Here is a 24,687-nt window from a genome sequence, read left to right as displayed (position 1 = left end):
TGAGGCGGCGGGCGGCGGGGGGGGGGGGGGGCGCGGGGCCGGGGCCGCTGCCAGCCGCCGAGGGGCCGCGCCGAGGCCGCCCCCCGCCAGGTGAGTCCCAGCCCCCGCCGCCAGCGGGGGTCGCGCGCGGCACCGGCGGGGCCGGGAGGGGACGGAGGAGACCGGGGCGGTCCGGCCCGGCCGTGCCCGGCCGCAACTTGGCCGGGAGTTGCCGCGGGGGGTGCGGGGCTGGGGGGGGGGGGGGGTGAGGCCGGAGCCCGGAGCGCGGCCGGGAGCGGCGCCGCGGGCCCGGCGCGGCCGCTGACATCTGGGCGGCAGCGGCGGGGTGCGCGCCGCCGGCCGCCCCCGGCCGCCCCGGGCACCGCCGGTCTCCTAGCAACCGCGCCGATTGGCAGCGCCGCTGGCCAATGGGCGCGCGGCCCCCCTCCGCCGCCCCGGCCGCGCGGCGAGTACGGAGGGAGCGGGGCGGGGGCGCCGGTACCGCCCCCCCCCCCCCCCCCCCCCCATGGGCTGTGCCGGCCCGGCCCGGCCGCGCTGCGGGAGCCCCGCGCCCCCCTGCCCGCTCCACGCCCGGAGCCCGGCCGCGGGTCACCGGCCCCGTGTGGCCGCCGCGCCTTTGTCTGGCGGCGGGCAGCGGCCGAACCCCTCCCCGCGGCCGTGCCCCCTCCCACGGCCCGCCCCCCCCCCCCCCCCCCGCCCCCGGGCCGGCAGCACCGCGCCGAGCCCCGGCAGCGCCGCGGGGTGAGGGCCCGGCGGGGCGGGCTGCAGAGCGCCCGGTGCCCGGGGAGCAGCCGCGTGTCGCCATGGCAACAGCGCCATTAAGGGAGCGCTGGCAGCCGCCCGGCTCCCGGGACGCAACTTGCCGCGGGAGGCAAACTTGGGCCGGCGGCAGCGGCCCGCGCCCGGCTCCTGCCCGGGGAGCCTGGCCCCGTGCTGCCCGTGGCCCGCCCCGTGCCTTTTCCCCTTCCGCACGCCCGTTCGTCCGAGCCCACGGACGCTCGGGCACCTCGGTGACCGTGAGCGCTGTCGGGCTTCCTGCGTGGCGGCCCCGTGCGCTGTAACTCTGAGCAGCGGCTGCAGCTGTTGGGCGCGTGTGGAGCCGTCCCTTTGCGTGGCTGCCCCTCCGCAACACCTAAAATAACCCCAGCTGCTCTCCGCCAGCGTGGCTGGCCTCCCTTTTTTCCTCTGTGCACTTCATCCCCTGGTCTTTCGGCCCGTCGCTTGCAGTGCCGAGTGCCCACGTGACGTGTAAATGTGTCTCCGGCGGCCCCCCAGCACAGGGAAGCTCCGCTCTCGGCGTTTGTGCAGGAGGCTGCCTGTTCTTCAAGTACGCTGCTAACCCTTACCAGTTTTATTTTGCTTCTGCTCGCCTCTCCAGACCTAAACGCTGGCAGTTTTACTGTACGGGAAAGCCGAGGGAGTCTGTCTCTGCTTTTGCAGAGCTGTTTCGCTCCTGCCTGCTTCTGCCGAGTGCTCACACAGCTTCCTTCACCCACCATCCGAATCACCCAGGGCCCCCTGAGCCCCCCGGCTCGCCCCTATCCCCGGGGGCCTGCTGAGCGCTCCCCTCTCCCCGTCCCGCCTCTCCCAGGCCGCGGCTGAGGATCGCAGCGTGCCTCCCTCCCGACTCTATTTTCTGCCATGTTTGAGAGACAGCTCAGCTTGTGTTAGAGCTGTCTCTGTTTACATACATTTTTAAAGTGCTCTATTCCTCTGGCGCTTGTTTCCCCGTGTCTTGGCCCCGCTCCCAAAACTACTGTGCGTTGCTTGCCTTCTTCCCTGCTCTCACCCGTTCTGTTTTGGGAGCTCTGCTGTAATTTTGGAGTTCTGTTGCAATGGTGACTGCAGTTGGGTCGGATGCCTGTCTGCGTGAGCCCTCAGCCAGAGCGCCTTTACTCACAATGCTGTTGTATTGTCCTCAAAAGTGAAACAGCTGAACTTAATCTGAAGCAACTGCCGTAAGCCCCCCCTTCTTTTTCTTTTTTTTTCTTTTTTTAAAGTTTACGTGCCTATTAAAGCGATACGTTCAGAGTACTCGATGATTTGATACACGTATTCATCATTAAAGGAACGTGCCTTTAGGATTTCCTGTGTGGGGTGTCAGGTACACGCAGCACTGAGGCATATCAAGATTATCATCTTACGCTGTTCACTGAAATTTCTTTCCTTTTCCTGACTTTAGATTATTTTACTCAACGTTTGGGGATGCCTGTTTATGTGAGTCTGTCATTTTTAATACAGATCGCAAAAGGCCAAGTGACTGGTTGGGGAAAAGCTGTCAAAATGTTATGCGGTATCTTCTTATGAGCTAACTTTTTTCTCTGTTTCTTTTTTCCCCTTGCGTTGGATTCACTCTCCTAGGAGTCTCTGCCTAAATGGGTCCAGTCATGCCGCCCAGTAAGAAGCCAGAGGGCTCAGGAATTAGCGTGCCCAGCGGACTGAGCCAACGTTACCAAGATAGTGATTTATCAAAGGCACTTCACGATGACGAGGACCTAGATTTCTCTTTGCCTGCCATCAGATTAGATAAAGGGGCCATGGAAGATGAAGAACTAACTAATTTGAACTGGTTACACGAGAGCAAGAACTTGCTGAAAAGCTTTGGGGACTCGGTCTTAAGAAGCGTTAGCCCCGTTCAGGACATCGGTGACGACACGCCTCCGTCTCCTGCCCACTCTGACATGCCCTACGATGCCAAGCAGAACCCCAACTGCAAACCTCCTTACTCCTTTAGCTGCCTCATATTTATGGCCATCGAGGACTCGCCAACCAAAAGACTGCCTGTAAAGGATATATACAACTGGATCTTAGAACACTTTCCATATTTTGCAAACGCGCCCACTGGATGGAAAAATTCTGTGAGACATAATCTATCCTTGAATAAGTGTTTTAAGAAAGTGGACAAAGACAGAAGTCAGGTAAGTTCGGAACTGTGGAAACCTGTCTGGCTCTGATAAAATTCACCTGCTAGTCCTAAAATAAATTCGTAATAGTAAAATGCAGAATACGCAATGCTGTCCCTGGTAACGTAGTTCATTAAATTCAGAGAGCCAACATTTCTTTAGCATGGCTCATTCTGATTTTATTAAATTCATTGTCTAGACATCTGTAAGAAAGTACTCGGTGTGTGTGTTTTTTCTTTTCCCCCCAGCTGGTGTCTTCATGCATAGTGGTTAAATATTGTTTTTAGTTACCATGCTGTGGTAATGGTTTCCAGCTATACTAGATGAATGTAATCATGTTATAAATAGGCTGCTTGCTGTTCTTGGCTTATACAAATGTATAGTGAAAGGGTATGCCTTATGTAAGAGTCCATCTCTTTTTTTACTGCTCTGTGTTGTAATCAGAAAATAACTTTTTTTTATTTTTTTTAAACCAAGCAGAAGTAGTTCTGAATTTTAGTGATGAAGCTTTAGTCTGTTTCAGGCAGGTTTTAGAGAAACTCTTCAAACAGAGGAGATAGGTCTGGCATCGCAGGTGAAAGTTACCAAAAATTCGGTTGTTCTCTCTCTGGACATTTGCAGCTTCTGGGAACAGTGCAGTGGCAGAAGTCTGGGGAACAGATTTTTTGCTTTCGGGTCTCTGTAGTTGCTGTCTGGTTTCACTGCTGGATCCTCAACTGCATCTGCAGGAGGAGGCTGTGTGTGAGGGAATGGGGAAACGAGCCGAGCGGCGGAGGCAGTGCTTTGCATAACCTTCTATTGCATAAATCTGACTGGGAGCAGATACCGTTTTCGGAAGGGGACGGCCTCCAGAAGCAGTGGTCTGGGTGAACCTTTGGCCAAGTACGAGTATTCCGATAAAAACCCCAGCTTGCAGATTAATTTCACAGTCCTTCTCACAGGTTGGCGGAATAAATAGCAGGTAAAATCACACTGCTGACAGTCTGTCTCTGCAGTTGGCTGAAGATCAGAAAGTGAAGGCTTTCTGCTGGCAGAAATAATAGATGCACTCTGCTTTTGTATTTCGGTTAAGTAAATGCTGTGATTGTCTCATCACTGGCTACCCTGAAGCTAGACTTCTGTTGGTGGTGCTGTTCTCCCTATTTTGGGTGCGATTTAACTTTAAATGCCCTGGAATAGAAGCTTTCTTCTTCTAGAGGAAGAATCTTACATTACCCTAAGCTAACAGCTTTCCATTTTAGGTTAATTAACTTTCTTTTCTCAGCAGTTTTGCCGTTTTAAATGATTGACTTTATTTATTTTTAATGTCGTTCCCTGAAATCCACTGTCCACATATTGGAGATGACACACTGTACGTTGGTATTTTTACAAATTAGTTGCTGTGAACGATTGTGTATGAGATTAAAAAACTTGTGCCTGGACTGGATCTCGTTTCATGCAAACCAGTCTTAAATTCTTGTTTGGAAGTGAGACTGTAATAATAAGTGCCACACCAGGCTTTTATGACCCTGCCCCAGATCATAAGAAGCCTTAACACAATACTCTTAAAAAAAACCCAAAATATTGTAACTGGCAAGGCGTATGCTTAGCATTGCCGTCTGTTCTGTCCCTCTTCCTCTGTTTACAAGTTGACTATTTAGATTACAGCTTCCTTCCTATGAGGAACTTGTCTTCATGTATATCTGTCAAATATCCGGCAGCCTTCCGAGATCATATGAACAATACCACGAAGCACTTCTCCACGGGGAAGTGGAGGAGCACAATGCATGACTAGTCACCTACGTCGCGAATCCACAATTAGATCCATGGTTACCTAGCGAGACGATAAGGTGTGGTGGGAGTCCTTGCCTATAGCAGTAACAAGGTGGGGTTTGTGCTTCCCTGGAAAAGCCCAGGTTATGAGAGGGAATTTCTTCCATCTTTTTCTGCTCCTGAGCCCTTAATAACTACCCCGTCACCCTGCTGGTTGGCAGCATTAAGGTAATTGAGATGAAAATCTGAAAGTTAAAAAGCACAGACTCGGGCCGTTTAAATGCCCTGCTGCTTTTATCTCGTGTCCTGGCCGAGGGACGGCCGGCAGAGACCCGGGCGCAGAGCTGGCGCTCGGTCAGGATTGCTGAATCAGGTGCCTGACAGCTAATTGTGGACTTGGAAAGCAGTAAACTTCAACTGCTGGCGTTGAAATATGTTCATGTGCGTGCCTGCACCCTGAGGTTTGATTCGAGTGCCTTACAGCAAGCATCTCCTGTGTTCAGAAGGTGGCTTGTAAATCTGAGTGGGGTCCCTGGGACCTGGGGGGAAGGGGCGACCCCGTTACAAGGAACCATTTCATGCTGCTTCTCCCAGTTTGCAGCCAGGTTCTGCAGACGGCAGGCTCGGAGTCTGCCTGTCCTTCTGCTTTTATGTGGGGGTAAAGAGCGTTTAGCACACGGCGTGCTCTGAAACGCCAACAAGCGAGGCTCTGAAACGTGCGGGATGGGGGGAAGGAGTCGATCGGTGCTGGGAATTGCAGGCATTTGCTAGTTGATGTGTGTTGACACATTGTGAAAAGCTCGAAGCTTTTCCTCTCATAGTTGTGCTTTCCAGTGTTTGTTTGCGTAGCCTTTCAGTAATCGTTTTTCTAAAAAAAGTTCTGCTGAACACTTAATTCTTTCTCGAATTCCCTGCGCCTGGTAGTTTTCTCAGTCTTGGGCTCCCCTGATTTATATTCATGGGGCTAAATATCTATTTAATACATGCAGCTTTTCCTGCGTGCGTACGAATGCTTGCATTTCCTGGCCTGAGATCCTTGTCACAGAAAGAAGGGCTCGCAGGCCGCGTCGCTCCGCCTGCCTCTTCTGGTGCTCTTGGGCCCGATGCTGGGAAAGGACGTCCCCCCAGCCCTGTGGACGTCCCCCCAGCCCTGTGGACGTCCCCCCAGCCCTGTGGACGTCGCCCACGTTTATGGGGGCACCACCACCAGCCCTTCGGCTGCGGAGCTGTGGGGCTCACCTGGCAGGGCGGCTGCGCGCGGGGCTCGGCCACGAGGCCGACCTCGGGGTGCAGACGGGCAGAAGGGCCGGAGAGGGGAAAATGCTGAGCCCTCGCCTGTGCACACCTCTTTGCCTTGAGCTCAGCGGTCTAATAACAGTTGGCCAGGGTGTGAAGTGTCACGCGATGGGGAGCAGAAGCGGGGTTCCCCGCCTTTGTTTGTCCTGCCGGACGTGTGAGCCCAGCCATTCAGAGTAATCCCTTTGTGAGCGCAGGGATCTGAATGTCCTCTAGCGTACGTCCCATTTAGTACAGCCCGCTAGCCCATGACTTCCCTGACTTCCCTACCATCTGGTCCTTGGCTATGGAGAGGAATTTTTCTTGTATATGTGTCTCCACAGCAACGAGTTTGCAGTTGATATGGAAAGTAAGCAGTTGCCCTAGCAACAGAGTTACTGATGTGGCAGCTCCTCTGCTCGCAGGGAAAGGGCTCAGCTAGTTCAGACGCATTATGTAGGTTTGCTGTAATTATAGCTGCGCCCACTAGTGCTGCTGGAGCTAAGGGTCTGCTGAAAAATTTTGTTAAAGCCCCATTTTTATTTTTTTTTCCCCCCCCTTGAAGGTTTGTGTTAGCCGCGTAGGGATTCCCGCTTTGAACAAAGGCGGGTGAGGGTGTGTTTTCAGGGCGTGCGAACCGTCTGTGCCTTCTGTGAACGCAAACTTTCTCAATCGTTACTGTGAAAGGAGGGGAAGGGACAGCGCTGGCTTCTCTGCGATCTGTTTTGTCACAGCAGCACCCAGTTGCAGAAGCTGAGGCTCTCGCCCCATGCTCCTTACACCCCTCCCCGCAGCGGGCTCCTCTTTGTGAGCGCCCTGTGCTGTCCGAGGCAGGGAAACACGTGTGTGCCCCCGGCCGCGTGCACGCCGAAGAAATTCAAGACTCTTAAAGGTTTGTTTGGCACTCGTGCTGAGGGACGTCTCAATAAAAATGTAATGAGGGTAAGGGATATGTTTATGGGGACGGGAGAAGAAAATTCTCCTCGCTTGATGTAGGAGTTATTCTTAGAAGTCCGTGGACCATAACTGGGTCATGGAGATCCAGCCAGGCTCCTCCTCCGTCTGGAGCGGGCTCTGAGGTCTGAGGGCTCCTGAGTGGTTGTAGGGCTCCGAGGGAGCCGGCCTCCAAGCTGTCCCCGGCTCACGCACACCTTTCCTACACGCCGCGCCGCACCATGGCTGGGTGTGCGGTGAGAGCTGCGGGGGACTTCCCAGTAAGGAGTCCCTCCTGCGAGCATCTTTCCTCCGAGGCGGTAACGGCCGGGCTTTTGACAGGTAAAGCCCTGCAGAAAGAAAAGAGCCAGCTGGAGCAAGAGGTGAATGAGCCTGGTTGTTCTTTATTGAGATCTCTTAATCCAATCTGCATATACACAACGGTGATGGTCTCCTCCCTCTTCTAACCTTATTCAGGAAGATCTCCTGTGAGAGCTGTGTGGCACGCTGGGGATAGAAATGATCTCCTCCAGTTCTGATATTGTCACCTGCACTGACCCAAATAGCACAAATGTCAGAATTTCACTAGGTTTGTAACATCTGGTGGAACTAAAGTGTTAAAGAAAATCCTCAGACTCACATCAAGGACTTAAGATGATGTTGGCTCCATTAGTAAAATAATGTCCTAAATAAACTGATCCAGCTGTTAATTTCCCAAATTGTTAAAAGGAAATGTGTTTTTCTAAGTCTTGTTGAACTTGAAGTCCATTTTCTTTTACCTCGGTCTGTCGTATTAAAAAGCTATCTAGTTCTCAGAAATTTTCTCCTCAAATTGTTTTTTGAAGAAATGAGGGTCGTTTCCTTCCAGAGAAGTCACAGCGGTCTCTAGAACCTTCCCCTAATACGGGATTTCCAGATATCACACAATTCGTGGAGAGCTTTTTTTGAACCCTTTCAGTTTTGGTTTTGAAGTGCAAAACCAAGAAATCATACAGAACATGTAAATAATAGATTTCCTAAGCTCTGCATGGAAATAATATTCTTCCATTTGACTGGATTCCAGCTGGTTGACTTTACGCCGTAGCTCACTCTTTGCAGTAGTGACTGGGTGTGTGAACCGATTTGGAGCTGTGCAGTGCATCATCGGTTCTCCTGATGGTGAAGAGCTGGCAGTACCGGAGAGTCCTCTGAACCTGGATCTCGGGTGGTTGCCGTACCTTGCTCGCGGGGAAGAGCTCTGTGATGGCTAACCACGTCGGCAGGCTCTGGCCTCCCAGAGCAGACTGGTTGCTTAGGCTAAATAAACTGGAGTAACTGGCCGCGTGTGTGCTCCTCGCCCTTTGCTAACACGATAAGAAGCGTGGTAAGCAGCGCTGCCATTTCTCGCCGCGGTCGCTCCTCCCTTGCTGGTGGGTGTTTGCTCCAGCACCTTGCTGACACTCGCACTTTGCGTTCCAGTGGCAAACCGTGGATCTGCTCTTAGATCTTCTCCCCTCTTTTTTAATTCTTGAGTTGCTTTTCAGCCCGATTCCCTGGCTCAGGCCACAGCACAGTCCAGCTGACAGCCCACAGGTGACAGGACGGATGGGGAATGCCCTCGGTTGGGTTGCCCGAGAGGCAGTGCCAGAGGGGAGAGACCTGCTGGAGGCTGGAGCACCAGACGCTACCCCCAGGTACAGCTGGGATGAAAGGAGAGAAGTTCAAATACAGTTGGAGGCTTTCTTCTGCTGAAGAAGTTGGCTTTTGGTTTTGTCGGGGAGCAGGACTGTGCTCTTTGTTGCTCGAGCAGCCTGTGCTTAGCAGCTCTTCGGGGTGCTTTATGGCTGGTTACCCTGATCAAAGCCTGGGCTGCCAGCACAGGCACAGCCCCTCCCGGGCCTGGCCACCTTCCCTCTGCTGGGGGATTAAATGGCCCCAGGGCTGCCTTGCAAGCCCCTCTCCAGCTCTTACCAGCATGTGTCACTGCACGGCGAGCTGGCTGAAAACTTTATTTTCAGTTGGGTTATTTTTCAGTGGGCTAATTTAGTTGGGTTCATTTTCAGCTCCCTGCTTAGCTCATGGCCATCGTGGTCAGGCGGGTGCCAGCGGCAGCACGGGTCTTGGGCTGAAAATGGTCCTAAGAAAACTGCAGTGCGGAGCGTGGGCACACACGCATGGATGTTTTCTCACCTTTGTAAGGTTTGTTCGTTTCTTTTGCCCAAAGGCCTTAATACGAGCAGCAGAGGTGGCTCTGAGGGGAGCTGTGCTGGGGATGCTCCGAAGAGCAGTTAGGGAAGGGGACGGCTAAGGAGAGGCGCGTTACGTGTCGCTAACGAAGGCTGCTCCGTGGGGAATTAGACGAGACCTGCGGATCTGGGGGGTTTGCTCGTTCTGCCCAGCATTCGCTGCTTTTGTCTCGCGCTTCAGTTCTTCACCAACACATCAAAGCATCCGTTTTAATTACAAAACGCGTGTCCTTTAGACTTCCTCCTTCCTTTCCTCAAGGGGAAGCGAAGCCTTTTACGTTGGCTGAAACCGAGCAGCGAGTCGTGCTGCGCGCCGTCGCTTCCTGGGCAAGGACCTCTTGACAAAGCGCTCAGAGGCCCGGCCGTAACTGAGCGGCAGTCGCAGAGACCTTTCTGGCAGCCGGGAGTAGCCTCGGAGCTGCCGAAGGACCTGCCTCGCCTCGCCGCGGTGCCACACAGATGCTGCGCACCGCTCGCTGACCTGGGCAGCCGGGATCGCAGCAAACCGCTGTGGCAGCTCCGCGTTCCTCGTCACGATACTCAGACGTCTGGCCCGCCGGGGTCTGCGGAGCGGCCTCTGGCTGCTCGTACCTGCTCCTCCCGGATCGTTTTCTGCTGTCTTACTGCTGCGTCTTCATGAGAAATGTAGTTAAACAAGTGGGCCGGGGTAACACAGGCTAAAATCCTTATGAAAAAGAGGCCCAGCATGACTCTGTTTTTAAATTTTTTGGTGTTTGTGTGTTGATGGGTGGTGGCTTAGTGTTTAGCAGTAAGTGACTTGTGTCATTTAGAGACCGGGCAGAGCATTGCTAGATAAGGGTGTCATGCAAACACCGCCTGTAGCTCTAACAAAGCAACGCGTTACGATGCAGCTAGACTTGTGGACACGGGTTTCCTTAAAGAAAAAGCCATGTAGCTCCCTCTGGTTAGGTATGGCTCAGTAAGCACCTAGGGAAAGGCTGCGCTGCACGCTTGTTTGAGTTTTTTAAACTAATGAAGATTTCCCTCCCTGTAAAAGTATTTGCTCTTATTGATTCATCATATGGTGTTCTGAAGCAGTGTTAAGTCTTCTGTTTTCTATGTAAAGAAGGTAGTGAAGAAAGTTTGCTTTAATGAAGCATGAATAGATCTTGCTTGTTTGTTGGTACTTGTAGCTTAAGTCGGTTTGTTACAAAGAAGAAATTTGCAGAGAACTATGAGACTTTGCGTTCTTCATCGGTGGCAACTGGTTTGTCATGATTCAGCCCTTCAGTTTTAGTTCTCAAGTAAAAAACAATGGCTAATTTTGCCTTGCTAACACCTGTCATTCGATTTAATTCCCAGTAAGTTTCAGCCTCTTGCCCAGCTGTTCCCTGCTTCCTCTGGTGCCTCAGAGCTAGCCAAAAATGGGCTGGATACCTGCTCAGTTTCAGGGACTGGAAATTATTACAGGTAGGAGAGGAGGTGCCAGAATCGATCACCTGTCAGTGCTTAATTGACAAGCAGCAGAAAAACCCAGGCAGTCTGTCCAGGCGCACTTAGGAGTCCCTGTCCTTGAAGCTTGCATTATGAAGTCTTTGAAGGTTAAATAGATCCTGTGTGTCTGCTTGAATGTTTGTAACAGTTTATGCCTTAGTTTTTCTGATTTAACTTCTGTGTATTTTCTCTGCACTGGAAGAATTCGGGCATGGAGGGAATAGGCGTGCATCTTAAATCATGGAGAGGAAGGCTGTGCTGCCCTAGGAGTGCAGCAGTGCTCTTGCTGCTGGAGAGGGGCCTGTGACCTGCTTCTGGGACGCTCTGACTTCAGCAGAGTCTGCCTGGCCTCGGGGCTGAGGGCAAGGAGCGCCTTCCTCGGCTGTGATGCTGTGAGCGAGAGGCTCCCGAGGTATTTTCTCTTGGAGCAAAACCAGTGTCCATGCTCCTCGCTGCAGTATCTGGACATCTAGTAAAGGTTATTGCAATGGCAATAGAAATGTGGCTGTCTTTTTTGGAGAATAAGCATTTTGTAAGAGTCTGGACACGGACAGGATCTATGTGTAGTCACTGGCAGCTCAGCTTGCTTCCCCAAGCCCTAAATTTCCTGTGGCTCAAGTGGTCTCAGGCTCATCGGTGACGGAGGTCACGTAAGGTGCAGACCGGCAGGGAAGAAGAAGCGGGGTGACTACTTCAGCATTAAGGTTTTTATTCCTCCTGAATTTTTGATAGGTCACTTATTGGCCCCTTTTGCCCTGCGATATTACTTGTTTTCCTTCTGTTCTCACACCAGGCTGGACTCGTGACTTCAGAGGAGCTGCTTTGGATTTACTCTTGGGTACAGCAGGATTGGGACTGGGGGCTGTGTGGAACGTAGCAGTTGTAGCCATAAATGATGTCTGTGGCTCTTACTCGGTTATCCATAAGTCATTTTGGAGACGGTACGTTTTAATTTGTTAGTTATGTTCTTCAAATTCCATGCGGGGTGTTATGGAAACTTTGCCCTGGGAACTCCTGTAGGAATTTGTGAGAAGACTCATTCCAAGGGTCTTAAATGCGAGTGGGTTTTTCCTTCCTACAGTAGAAAAGAGCCCGAATTGCTGTCCTCGACCAGTGACTTATGATACCAAAACTCTATCTCCAGCACGCTGAATTGCTGTGCTTCATTGCAGCAGTGAACTGTAGCAATTTGCCACTAGCTGAGTACTACCAGAATGCTGAAACACCAGTGTAACTCGCAGAAAGACGCCTGTTGGTAGGCGGAGGAGTGAATGGGCATCTGGACCGGGCAGTCTGAATAGCAGGGAGAAGTGTCTGTGGCAGCGCACGGAGCAGAAACTTGTTTATGGGACTTTGCATGAGAGGAGCGAGCTGAATGCTACCAGTAGGATTCACACTCATTCAAGCTATCAGCAGAAAATTAGGCTCTGCTCCAGAGCTGGATTTATGAGATCCCAACGCTGCCTACTGTGGGAGGGTACTCACTGGGATGAGGCAGCTATTGTAAATGGTCTTCTGATTTTACAGTGGGCAGAAAATGCCTACAGTGTGACACGCAGGGGATGAGGGGTTAATGCAAGACTGGGGTTAGGTACTGACACACCTTATCTCAAGCTTTCATTTCCATATTTCCTACTCTTTTCCTCACCCTTTTATTTGAAGGGTGGAGAGTGGGAACACACGTCTCCGAAGGTTATGTGGTTCCGTTTAAATTCGGAAAAAAAAAAGTTTTTGAAATGCTTTAAGGTTAGGAGGAAGGGGATGAACATCACGGTTATGGGCAATAGAGAACGTAATAGAAGGAGCAGTTTTGCGATTAGGTCTGTTCTCCTTAAATTGTTGGGTAGAGCTAAATATTTCACGTGGTTCATCTTTGGAATGAAGTCCTTGCCATGTGGAAAAACTGTTTGCAAAGGTTCTCTTCAGTACCACTGTCCTGTACTGCCTGTCCGTGTGCAGCCTTCTCCGGCCCTGCTGTAAGAAAGGAACGCGGCACGTCCAGGGATCCTACTGCTCCTGATCCTACTGACCACGTGCAGCACTTTGGAGAGGGATGTTTGAGGGATGTAAGAATTAGATGCTGCTGGCTGAGACGCAGCTGCACCAAGACTTCCAGAGAAAATGGTAGGGAGCTCCTGGGTCAAGAGGCATTTGGTCCTGCAGGGCTCACCTTCATAGACTATAGTCACATATAAACTTAAGGGAAGGTGGTGATAGGAGCCTGACATGGTTCCACCCTTCTTGAGGTACTTCAGGAGAGGAGGACTCTAAATGATTCACTGGTTTCCCGCATAGCCAGGGCGTGCACCGGGAGCTGCAGGTTTGGGGCATTTTGTTGGGAAGGAGGGAAGTTCGGGGGTCGCTACGGGGCTCAGCTGGTTGGGCGCCAGACAAACGCTGGCAATTCTAGCATTGAGTTTCTTTGCTTTGAAATAGTCAAATGAACCTGTCCAAAATGTTTTTCCTGTTTTGGCAACTGATATAATGTGTTTATTGTTACCTAATTACCTTGTTGCACTAATTACTTCGGCTTTTCTCTCTCCTACCCCTATCTCTAAAGATCAGCATTTTCCCTCAGTGCTCAGTGCTAAATATGCAAACCTCGCTGTTGTAAAAGGGTAGGTGTTTTTTTTTTTGTTTTGTTTTCCAATTATATATCAAGTTCTAATGCTTTTTAGACGTTTGGATGCATGGCAGAGAAAGAGGAAAGAAGCTGTCATACAGAGACAAATTACACTGAAGACTCAGCACAGTGCTAGCTCCCAGCTATTGAGACAAATGGGATTTTATTGTTCAGGCTGTACTTCCTCTTCTGCTTAAATTAATTTATTTTTGTATCTCTCTATCCCTTTGTGAGCATATGTGTGTGTATGTATATAAACACTACATAGCCACTTTGGTTTTTAGATCATCAAAACGCTTTTAAGGTAAAATGGGAGCGAAAAGCAGTATGGATTTGGATTGTCACACAAAGCTTCCTACCTCCTTGTATCTCTGCATTAGGAACCAATATGCTGCTCGTAGTGGCATGGCTGGGCAAAATTTCCTTAGGACAGAAGTGTTCTCTTGCCACAAATGGTTACCAGTTAGTCTGAACAGATCACTAAATCACGATACTAACCTGAACTGCCTCTCTCATTTGTCTGTGGGTTTTTTTTCCTTCTTTTTTTCCAAAACAAGCTGGCCCTTAAAATTTAGTAAAAAGCCTACAGTTCTGTTAGTTGTTCTGTTGGGTCTTGCTAAAACACCTGTAAGACTTGGGTGCCTTTTTAGGCAGTGCTGCTTTTGTTTGGAGGGATAAAGTTCCTTGTTCTTGGCTTAACAAGTCTGCTTTGATGTGTCATTTGCTGTTGGCTTTCAGAGCTGAGTAATTTTGAATTTGGAAAAACAGAAATGTAATTATGACCATTTCCACGAAGAGACAAGCTTCTCTGTCACTCCTCTTGTTTGAGATGAAATACAGAATTTTCATTTAGAAAGCTTTGATTTTAATTGGTAGTATTGAAATCGAAGGAAAGATTTTGCTTTCTCATCCTGTTTTTCTGCTGACTTGGGGAAAAAATAGGAAAATGTGGCCCCCTTCCCCCAGCTAAAATATTTGCATTATTTTAGTTTCAAAGTAAACATGCTTGTGATCTGCCCACTTTTGCTAATTAACATCTGCTCCTTCACCACCACTCGAGTCCCTCTCACCCTTCAGTGTCGAGTATGCCAAAAATCTGTTTGGCTGGGCTTGAGCTGACGGGACAGGCAGCCACGGCTTCATTGCGGTGGACTTACCCATGTGTGCGTCACGTCAACCTCGACGTATTTCCCCCAGAATTTATAAAGCAGGGGTCACCGTCTTGATTTTGGATTTGCACTCTGAATCTCTAATTCAGGCACGCATTAAAAAGGGAAAGAGTCTGCTTCATCAGGCAGCTCTGTTTTTTCCTGTTTTGACAGTCGATTCCTGTTGTTTGGCATCAGTTTAAACAATAGGATGGTGCCGCAGCTTGTTTAAGTGGCTTTTCAATTCAAGCCATGTGTAACTTGAGCTCTGTTAATGGGGTGGGATTCCTTCTCACCCTTCATACAGATAGAGGCTTCTTTTTGTAAAGGAAGGGATTTCTGTAATTATCCACATGAGTGTTGGGTGGCTTTTCAGTTAGATGAAGTAGTGCTGGTGTCCAGGTGGGGGTGTGTGTAAAGGTGTGGATGCATATGATGGGTTTGGGGGGGATTATTTAGGCAGAGATTTAGGCCCTGACATTTATGAAATTGGCTTAAAAATCATGATGTTATTTAAAGTAATGGGAGATGTCTTATTTTAGAACCTCTTAGATCCCTTTCCAGGCTCTTTACAGACATGAAGACAGCTGGAAACATTTTGGTTTCTTTCAGTTTGTTTTCATGATTTTGCACCATCTCATGACTTTTCTAATAAAAACACCTAAAATCCCAGTATGGTAAAATGCCATGAATTAGCAGCATTAAAGCCAGATTCTGGAGGTTACGATAAAGCTGTAATATGTCAAGTTTCTTTCAAACTTTTGTTGGCGGTATGTTTGGCATTTCCCTGGAGACCCTTTTGCAGAGAAAACACCACAATTGGAGAAATCCTCTGCTATGCAGCATTTGCGGGAGCTGCGGGTAGATTTTCACACCGCCACCATGCTGGAGGGCCAGCCATTGCTTTTTCAGCAGGGCTTGGGGTGCTACACAGATCTGAAATGTGAGATGGGTGCTCTCAGAAGTTTTTAGTTGTCCTTTGGATCAATGCAGTTAATTTTTAGGTGCCCCTTCCTTTTTGCTCAGCCTTTGCATAGGGCCTTCAGTGATTTGGACCCCATTCTCTAGCTGGATGTCTTTTTCTGCAAGGGAGTGTGTGTGTTATTTTTGGTTGCATTTCACGTTTAGGTATTCGTTTCCTAATGACAGTTTTGTTTCTTTTTCTCTTAGCCGTCTCTAACTTGCATGATCTAGCGGGGAGCCGTTCGCGTACATCTGGCCGAGGACAGCGTGGCCGGGTGGAGGGCTTTAATTCATCGTCGTGCTGTGCTGAGAGTGCATTTGCATTTTAGAAAAGAAAAAAAGTTGCAAGCTTTTTTGAACCAAGATTTTCATTTGTAAAACGTCTGCTATTTTTGGTGCGTCAAACATGAAGGCTTCCTGTGTGAAACCGATAGAGAAAAAGATCACAGGGGACCTGGAGCAGTGACTCAGGTCGCAGCAGGCCGGTTTGCGTGACACCTGTGTCATCAAAATAGCCTCACTTCGGCATCCTTAAATGAGATTTTCTTTTCCTTTAGAGGGTAGATTTGTTCAAAGGTACATTTCATCTTGAATAATTTGGAGGAAAACAATTTTCTGTCCTTCTGAGAATATCATAAATCTTCTCCGCCTTGCTACTTCTGAACTCTTCGCAGCTTTAACGTCTGATGGTGGATGAATTGTCAATTTTCATTACTGGAGTCCGCTCAGAAACTGTTTCTCCCTGTTTCCTTCCACTTCAGGCACGTTGAGTCAGATAAATGCATACAGTGATGTTTAATCACTGAGCACTAATCACCCTTGTGCAATATTGATCAGCAGCCTTTTTGTATACTATGATTAGAATGAGTGATAGCTCGCTAGTAAATACCACGGGGCGGGAGGGGTGAAGGTGGTGGGTTAGCCCTGTCTCGCAGTTGATGCTGCTTTTCTAATTTCCAGAGGTTTCTAGGCTCCATCGGTTTCTCTCTTTCCCCTCCTTTGCCTCAGGCTCTACTTTTCTTCTTGTTCTGGTGTTCAAGCCCTCCCTTCCTGCAGATGGGCTCCTGTCCCATCGGCAGCTGCACCAGTCCCTCTGCTGGGGCTGCGGGCACTCCTTTGGCTGCCTGCGGATCCTCTTCCCAAGGAAGGTGTCCTTCTCCTCCTCCTTGGCACACTCGAAGCACGCGCGGGCTTCCCACGCGGTCCTGTTTCATGGGTGGCTGTGTGTGAGCATCGCACTTTAAAACGACTGCTTGCGAGTTGTGTTAAAAAAAGACCGGGGAAAACCCAAGTAGGCAGGGCTGTGGTGCGTGGGTTGAAAGCTTTTTCCCCCTTCCTCCCACTCTTTCCTTACAGGGTAAAAGACCCAGTCTGAGCGTGAACTTGCTATTCTGAATAACCTCTCTTCTGCACACAGCAACTGATGCTCACATCCTGTTTTCTACCAGCTTAGCCAAAAGAGCGCCCTGAAAAGTGACGTTTCTATTTCTGTTGGGTTTTGTTTCACACAGCTCGCAGGCTGGCTCGCTGCTGCTGTCTGCGTTGCATGTCTTCCGATTCTCTTTTGTGAATTAGAGGAAACCTGCTTTTCCTTTACTTTTTGTGTGACATAGCAAAACCACTGTGGGATTTGAAATAAAATGAAGTGGACTCTAAATGGAGGAAGAACATATATTGAGTCAGGATCCTTAATTATTTGGACTTTGATGAATGTTGTGCTAATGCAGAACTAGCCTGCTCGGGAAATACCATGAATAAGCCTGCGAGCCCTGCTCTTGCCAAGCTGTAGGTTTTGATCAAGGACTTGCCACCTTCCTTGGAAAAAATCTGGATTTAAATATTCATCTTCTTCCTTTAAATTCACACACACACCGGCGAGTCTGTCTTATTTGTCTAATGTAATCACTTTGCCATGTTTAATAAACTATCTGCACACTTTTCAAATCTGTTTTACTGGTGGAGGTGCTCAGGGAAGCTGAAATGCAGTATTAATTATCCACTCTGAAACACGCTTGATTGAGTGGCTCATGCTGCAAAGTCCCTCATGCCAAGCGTTGCTGCATCTGCTGCTTTTCGCGTTTTTCCATTTGCAACCCATGTAGCCCTGCTCATAAAAATACAGGCACCTGAAAACCCAAGGCAACTGAAACCTAAATGATATCTGTCTTCTTGCAGTTCTCATTAATCTCACTGTCAACAAAACTTTGAAGACTAAGCCTCTTGTCTCCTCTTGGTGTTTTTACAAGCCTGGTGCTGGTGAGCTGGGGATGGATGGCGAGAGAGTGCCGCTGCCCAGGCCCCGTGAGGAGGTGTGGAGCAGCCCCAGGACCCAGGACCCAGGAGGGAGCGTGCCTGCAGGGCGGGGTGGGTTTCCACCTCCTGGATGGACGCAGAAGGTTCCCAGCAGTGGCCTGGCTGCTCCTTGAAGGTTGAGCGGTCCTGCTGAGGGCACGGCGCCCCGTTTCTGCGGATGCCCCCCCTCCAGCTGGCGATGCCCGCAGCTGCGGCGACCCTGCCCTGCTCCCACCCTCACTAGCTCATGGATGAGGTGCTTCTCCAGAGCCTCGTGGCTGGTGGTTGGGAGGAACAAGGGTGTGTATGGGCTGTCAACAAGCTCCTAAGTTGCAGTGAAATCCCCCAACTTCAGCGGGTGGCGTGGTGTGGGCTTATGGCATGTGCACTGCTGACGCTCCTAAAGCCAGGCCCTGCCCCCGTGAGTTGGTGCTGATCTGTGCTAGGCAAGTGAGGTGAAGGCTTCTGGGGCAGCTGAAAAGCAGCCCCGTTTTGGAGGACGTTTGCAGTGCCGGGGGGAGTGCTTTGTTTTGCTTTCTGGGGTTCATCATCCAGCCATGAGAAAGAGGAGAGAGAAAGATAAATGGTGGCAAAAAAACAGTGTCTTTGGACTTGGCGTAGCAGTCGGACAAAGGAAAGATCAGGGTATGTGTGTGAGCAGCAGAAATAACGTGCATGTTGATGCATGCACCACAACAGAGCGGGCTCTGTCAGCAGAGAAGGGCCTGGGGTCAGCGTGTGCCCGCTGCAGGTGCCCGGGATGCGCGGGGTGCAGGGAGAAGCACAGCTGCGGTCCTTTACAGAGCACGGGGACACTTCAAAACACCACATCTAGGCAGCCTCTCAAAACATTTGTCAAAATGCCTGGTTTTTCCCCTCAATTCATCGCGTGAAGCAGTATTAAGTACTAAGCAAGGAAAAACCCTACATTAAACAAACAGTTATATGGGAAAATGGTGCCAATCCATTAGCTTTTGTCAGGTCTTCCTTATTTCTATTTTTATTTGTCGCTGCTAATGGATTTAGTTCAACCTACTCCCTCCCACCCATCTCTGCTGGCTGTTAACCCCTTCCCCTGGAAATCCTCTCCCTGGCTTATTTCATCATTAATGCGCTGGCAGACATGAAATGACCCCCAAACCTTCAGCACGGATATAAGCGTTGGATAATTTTTTGAGTATCTGTCGGGTGAAGGGTTGTGTTTTAAAATTATCCTAGGTTTTCACGTACTGTGTAACTATCTATTTGTAAGAAAAGACAGTTTGTGTTGTCTCCAGCTGTACAAGCCATGAAGGGTATCGGATGGCCGGTGGGTGTTAAACCAGTGCCCCTCTGACATGAAAGCAGCACGTCCCACTAAAACAGCTACTGGTCTGCAGCCTCAGGGTGGTTTTTTTTCTTCTCTTCTGCCGTTGACTTTATAGGTGACCTTGAGCAGTTAACTTCTTTTTTATTTTGTTTCTGTCTCCCCTCAATTTTCCTTTCAACAGAGTAGGGCTAATTACGCTTTCCATGTATACACGGAAATTCTATAGGCTGAAACAGCATTATTAATGCTACCTGCTACCTAATCCCCCTCAAGTGTGCCGTGTGACGGCCCTTCACGCTGACAGGCTTGTCTGCTGGGCTCTCCTGACTTCCCAGCCCAGTCTCCCCGCGCCTGTTTGATCTCAGGCTTTGTTCCTCCCTAACGGTGTCACGGGCTTTCTTCTTCGGTGCCTGCGCTTTGCTGGGCCGGGGAAGGCTTTGGGAAGGCCTGGGGTTGCTAGGCGCTGCCATGGAGCAGCACAGCCCCTGTGTGAGGGAGGCATTGTTCAGGGGCGGCTAACGACGGCGCTTCTTCGTTTGCTTGCAAGATTTCCATATGGCCGTGTAGTAGCTTTATAGGGTGGTTTGCGTATAAACCCAGCGAGGCAGTGGTGAGGCGGAGTATGACTCCCAGAGTTGGGTGGCACCACACAGCACCCATAAACCTGCTGGAGCAGTCATTTCGTTAGGAGAGCAGCGGGAAGGTGATGCGGTGTAGCAGATCTGCTGCGGCTGTGGTTGGTGACAGTGTGGCTGTACCAGCGGGGACACGGGTGCCTGCAGGCTGGAGGAGCCATGGAGGGCCTTCAGGAGGAGCACTGGCTCTGCTGCGCCCATGGTGTCATCTAGCTGGGGGGGCGTTGTTTTATGTTATTTCAAGGCTAAGTGGCCCTTTCTCACTGTAATCATGCTTCTCACTGAAGTGAAGCTGCTGGCTGGTGGAGATATACCCACCCACCCCTCCCGTCTGAAAGAGATTGCCCATGTTGTGGACAGGACACCAGAGATGGAGATGTTTTTCTGCCGGGGGAAGAAGCAGGCCGCTTTCCTAAAGGCAGGCCAGTAACTGATAACCAACAACTGATGGCCGCGTTGGTGTCTCTGGTAGTTCACTGAGCATATAAGCTAAAATATCATGAGATGAGCATGCAAGCAGAGACCTGGACTTCAGTGATTTGAACTAATGGATGTTTTTACTCGGAGCAAAATAAGACCTGAAAAGCCCCAACCTTTTGTTTTCTTCAGAACAGCTGGTGATTTCTCCATGTAACTGGTTTATTCAGAGTTGAATACTGCACTTCAGCAAACCTTCCCATCAAACATTTAGTTTCACATATTAAATGAGCACGTATTTATGGTCGTGTAACTAGTCAAAGCTCTTTTTCAGCTTTGTGCTTGATCCAAGCTGTGGTGGTGTGTTTAGTGGAAAAGAGTTGAAAACATGCAGGAGAAATGGGTGTGAGGGTTTTGTCATGTTGCATGCAAATACGACTTCAGTTTTCTCTGTGTTGTGTCAAACTGTCTTATAACAACGCCAAACTTTCCTCTGAAGGGCAAGGGAAGTTTCTAACTCCTCTGAGTTTAGGGGTTTGGGGGGTTTTGTGTGAGGTTTTATGAAAATTAAATGCTTACCATGCAGTTGTTACTGTCATTAAAATTGCTGTTAAGGTCTGTAGTGCAGTTTTCTAAAGCTGGCCATATAGAGTTTCACTAGTCTGTGCTAGAAATGCTTGAAAAGAATGAAGAAAATTTACCCTTAGACTGCATGAATAGTTATTTGTAATTTTTATGTGAGATTACAGTAGATCTAAGGAATGTGTTTTATAATAATAGCAATCATTGGCAGTGGGTTTGTTTTTCTTTCTTTAAGAATTCCTTAGCAGTTGTGTTTCTTTCTTTCTTTATTCTTTTTTTTTTTTAAACTAGCTGACCTCAGATGATTCTAATGCTCTGTCTGTGTCTTTCTGCGAATTACTTCATTTGTTTAACAGTGAAGTAACTGGAGAACTCACCAACCTCATCTGCAAGGTACAGAGCTGATAAAGAGCATAAAGGTTTACTATTATTTGTGGCCACTCATAAAAACTATCTAAAACTAGAGAACTCTGGTAGGTGACCAGAGCAAGCAATATTAAGTCTGTCCTGATAACTTTAAATACCGATGAGTAAAGAATAACCAATGGAGTTTTAAAAAGACCAGCAGACCAACTTTGGCATCTTAAAGCTAAATCTTCCTGAGCATTTTCCAGGTCAACGGTTTAGAATTTTTATTTTATATAGTATTTTTCCCCAATCTTTCCCCAATCTCTTCCCCAATCTTGACATTAGTATGCTGCTTCTACCTCTTGTAAACGAGGGAACTACAATCCTGAGCTGGTCCCACGCCAGCAGGGCTGCCCGTGGTGCAGAGGAGGGTGGCACGAGGCGAGGGACGGGCAGCTGGCAGAGGGAGCAAGGCAAGGTGCTGCTCGGCAGCGCCCTGTCCAGGTGGGTAGCACAGAGCTGGCCTGTGGGTAGCGTTGGAGGTTGCACAAGTTCTCAGGGAGTGCTGAGAAGCCTAAGGTACACCGATGGTCGCTGTAGGCTTCAGTTCCCTAGTTGGGCTGAATTCTGTAGTGTGAGCTGCTTATTTCCCATTGTGTCTGCAGCTACATTTGCAAAGCTTGAAGAGCAGCGGCGCATTTCGTGAAGGATCTGTGATTACATTGTACTGCAGGATGGTTTTTAACTCACTTGTCAGGCATCTCTGCTTAGTGCAAAAAAAAAGTTATTTAAACAAGTCATTCTCTGCTGAGGTGCGTTTTGGAGTGATGATTCGGTTTCTCTTTGTGCTTTTTGGAGCTAAAGGTGTCACGAAGTGCCATTCCCAAAGTGCTTTACTTCCCTTCCTCCTGTCATTACATCTCCTCACAAAAATCCCTCACTTTCCTTATGAAGTAGATTTTTTCATAAGGTGAGAAGAGGGGCATTTGTGTTTCCTGGTGTTAGTTTGCTCTCCCCAGGATCTCACCAGAAAGCTGGTTTAGGTAAGGTTTCCAGAACTGCTGTGTTTTTTTGGTGGTGAGTGCACCCGCCTGCTCTTTCCAGGGGCTCTGGAGTCCTCAAAGTCTCCATCATCCTATTCTTCTGGGAGCTCGTACAGGCCCTCACAGCCTGACCGCTCAGGACGTGCTCTCCACAGACCCGCACGGCCGGGCTCTTCATACCACTGTGCGCGGTCAGCGGTGGCTCCTGGGATGTGGCCTCTGTGAGGAGGAGGCGGAGACGTTAGGTGTAAAAGCTGAGAAACACTGTTCCCTCTCATGCCTTGGGCACAGAGATCTGTTTTTGGTCTGAAAAAAACAGTTACTTTTTCAGATTCTGGTCATGGCTGTGGCTACTCATGTGGCTGCTTTAAATTTTGTGGTGGCATCATGTGGTACTTCTGTCTTCCAGTTCTTTAACTGAAGCTTTAATTGAAGCTTTACGAAAACGGGTTGACTAAAGCTTGATCCTGTAGGAACACCTCTGTGCTGGCGTGGCACACTCAGACACCTATAGAAAAGCTGTACAGCATTCCTGCAGGTGAACGTGTTGGCAAATCTGTGTGAAGATTTGCTTGGAGTTGGCCATTGCAAGGTAACTGGGCATGATGAGAACGGGCTAAATATTTCTTTAGAATAAGAACCTTTGATAGCCAATAATCTCTCTACTATTACTTGCAGAGAGGTCATTTGCTGTAACAATAGTAGGTTTCATCCCTGCTGAGAACAAACCATTACATGGGTAATGGGGACTGCTGACACCAAAAGGTTCCTCCTCGTTGCTAGAAAGAGTCATTAGTGTTATTCACAGGTCCTGTGTTAATGACTGCACCGACTTAAGCTGGCCTAGTCGGGGAGTGATGTGTCACAGTGGTGTGATTTCAAGGTGTGAGAACTTGGGACTGCAGTTGCTAGTTGGACATTTCCTTTTTCGAGTAACAGGAATTTTCTGTTTTCTTTGCTTGCTTTTAATAGTTCCTGAAGTGCCCCAGTAATCAGTGCGGAATAATTCTCAAGGATGGTGTATGTGCACGCTGCTTCAGTTTGGGTAACAGCCACATTCCTAATTCATATTGTTGATAATTTTAGTTTAGGAGTGTCTGACTCCGGGCATTCATCCCTTTCTGTTTTGGCAGGTCTACTCAGCGGGGAGTTGTTGGCTTAGCTTTATTTATTTGTTTGAAGCAGCAGGCTCCTCAACTCAAAGGAGTCAACTGCCCAGCTCATCCCCTTTCTCCCCCGTATGCCTACTCCCTGTCACGCCTGGTTTCCCAGTCCCAGCCAGATTTCTGCTTTCACAGGCTTGTGGAAGAAGCGCCGGGCACACGCAAGAGGTGAGGGAGGACAGTGCAGCGAGGCAGGTCTGCTCCTGGGGTACCCGGGCACTGCTCCACAAAATGGGTGACCTAAAGATGCTACTCCCTGCTTTCAGTGCAGTCCTGTGCTGGCTCCGGGTGACTGTGGGGCTGGAGCTGCAGAAGGTGCAGCAGCAATTTGCAGAAGGTGCAGCAGCAATCTGAGCCCGTGTGTTTTGTGGCTCCTGCATCTACTCTCTTCCCAAAGCTGTATTTTGGGCAGACTGTGCGGCGGTGAAAAGAACCACCCTGGAAACAAGCTGCGTTCCTAACAAATTTCAAGTCAGTGCTAAAATAACCAGGGAACAAAATTCCTCAAATAAGCATTTGCCAGAATTTTTATATAGACAGGGTATGTATTTTTCCCAGCCGTCGGTCTTGGAAGGAGCTCAACACATTTTTTTTTATTGAGCTTTGGGCAGACAGTAAGTAACGTGTAGGGCCAGACAGTCAGTGGTGAGGTATATGGAAGCAGAATCTTTATAATGAGGAGTTTTAATGTGGATAATGCTGTTATTCCTGACTATAACAATTGTAAGCAGCATTTTTTGTTTGTTTGTTTTTAAATTTGAAGCATCTTTTTCCACTCTACTAAAAGATGGCCGAACTTTTTTTTGGTTTGGATCCTGCTAGGTTGTGTAAATAGGATTTTAAAACTTCAATATCCAGTCCGTTCTGAGGGGGAAAAGAAATTGGACAGCGAATATCTTAAACCTTTCTCATGGTAGCGCACCAGTGTTAATTGCTGGGGGAAATCAGCTTTGTGTACTTGAGATATCAGAAAGAAAGAATGAATTGAAAGGTTGGAATGTAGCACACAATGTCCAGATACAGCCTGCGTGTGTATTAGATGACAGAAAAAAGGCATAACAATATCTTAATGATAGTAGAAAGCATAATCAGGAAGCCTTTTAAAGAAAAAGTACTCAGTCGTAAATTTTTATGGGGTAACTTCTACACTTTGGTTTCTCTCCCTGTTAGTACCTTTGAAATAGCTTGCCTGGGGTTATAGTCTGCTCTTGGAGAAGGTGAAGGGGACTCGTTGTAATACTCTTTCTTTTTTTTTTTTTAATAACCTCAAACGCCAATACAGAAGCAGCACGGACTGAACGGCAGGAGCGAGGGAGATCAGTGCTCAGGCCGGGGAGGAGGAGGAGGCATTGTCGGGAAGTCTGAAAGCACTCCAGTGCCGAGATTATCAGGGGCTGTTATCCACTCCTCAGTCACTTGTTGCCTGGGAGACAAATGTAATCCAAGGATTTTTTTTTTCCTTTCTTGCTGGTTTTTGATTGGAGACACTATTGACTTTTGGCTTGGAGGAGGTAGTGAAGCAGCACGCCAAGTGTCATAAGATGGAAATTAATCACTAACCGATTGGTCTGAGTTCCAAAGATTTCCTTTCCTGTGATTGCTCTGTATATGGGAAGAGTAA

The 24,687-nt window shown here is 49.0% G+C and overlaps 1 protein-coding gene across 7 annotated transcripts in view; it reads left to right on the top strand.

Moving 5' to 3' along the window:
- FOXN3 (forkhead box N3) overlaps positions 1 to 24,687 on the top strand; it is a 200,034-nt gene that overhangs the window by 67,253 nt on the left and 108,094 nt on the right. For 3 of the 7 annotated variants that reach the window (XM_035539233.2, XM_035539230.2, XM_035539229.2), the window contains exons 1-2: positions 1,062 to 1,327; positions 2,362 to 2,918. In XM_035539233.2, coding sequence (XP_035395126.1) covers positions 2,376 to 2,918 — 543 coding nt within the window. In that variant the 5' untranslated portion in view covers positions 1,062 to 1,327; positions 2,362 to 2,375. Of the gene's footprint in view, positions 1 to 730; positions 1,959 to 2,361; positions 2,919 to 24,687 lie in introns of those variants that run through there. The other 4 variants (XM_050710760.1, XM_050710759.1, XM_050710758.1 and 1 more) reach the window with 2 other exon arrangements.

This window comes from Cygnus atratus, chromosome 5, assembly GCF_013377495.2.
Source record: "Cygnus atratus isolate AKBS03 ecotype Queensland, Australia chromosome 5, CAtr_DNAZoo_HiC_assembly, whole genome shotgun sequence".
In the NCBI taxonomy this organism is placed as follows: domain Eukaryota; kingdom Metazoa; phylum Chordata; class Aves; order Anseriformes; family Anatidae; genus Cygnus; species Cygnus atratus.
The sequence above is the reverse complement of the archived record's forward strand: the minus strand, read 5'-3'. Positions and strand labels throughout refer to the sequence as shown.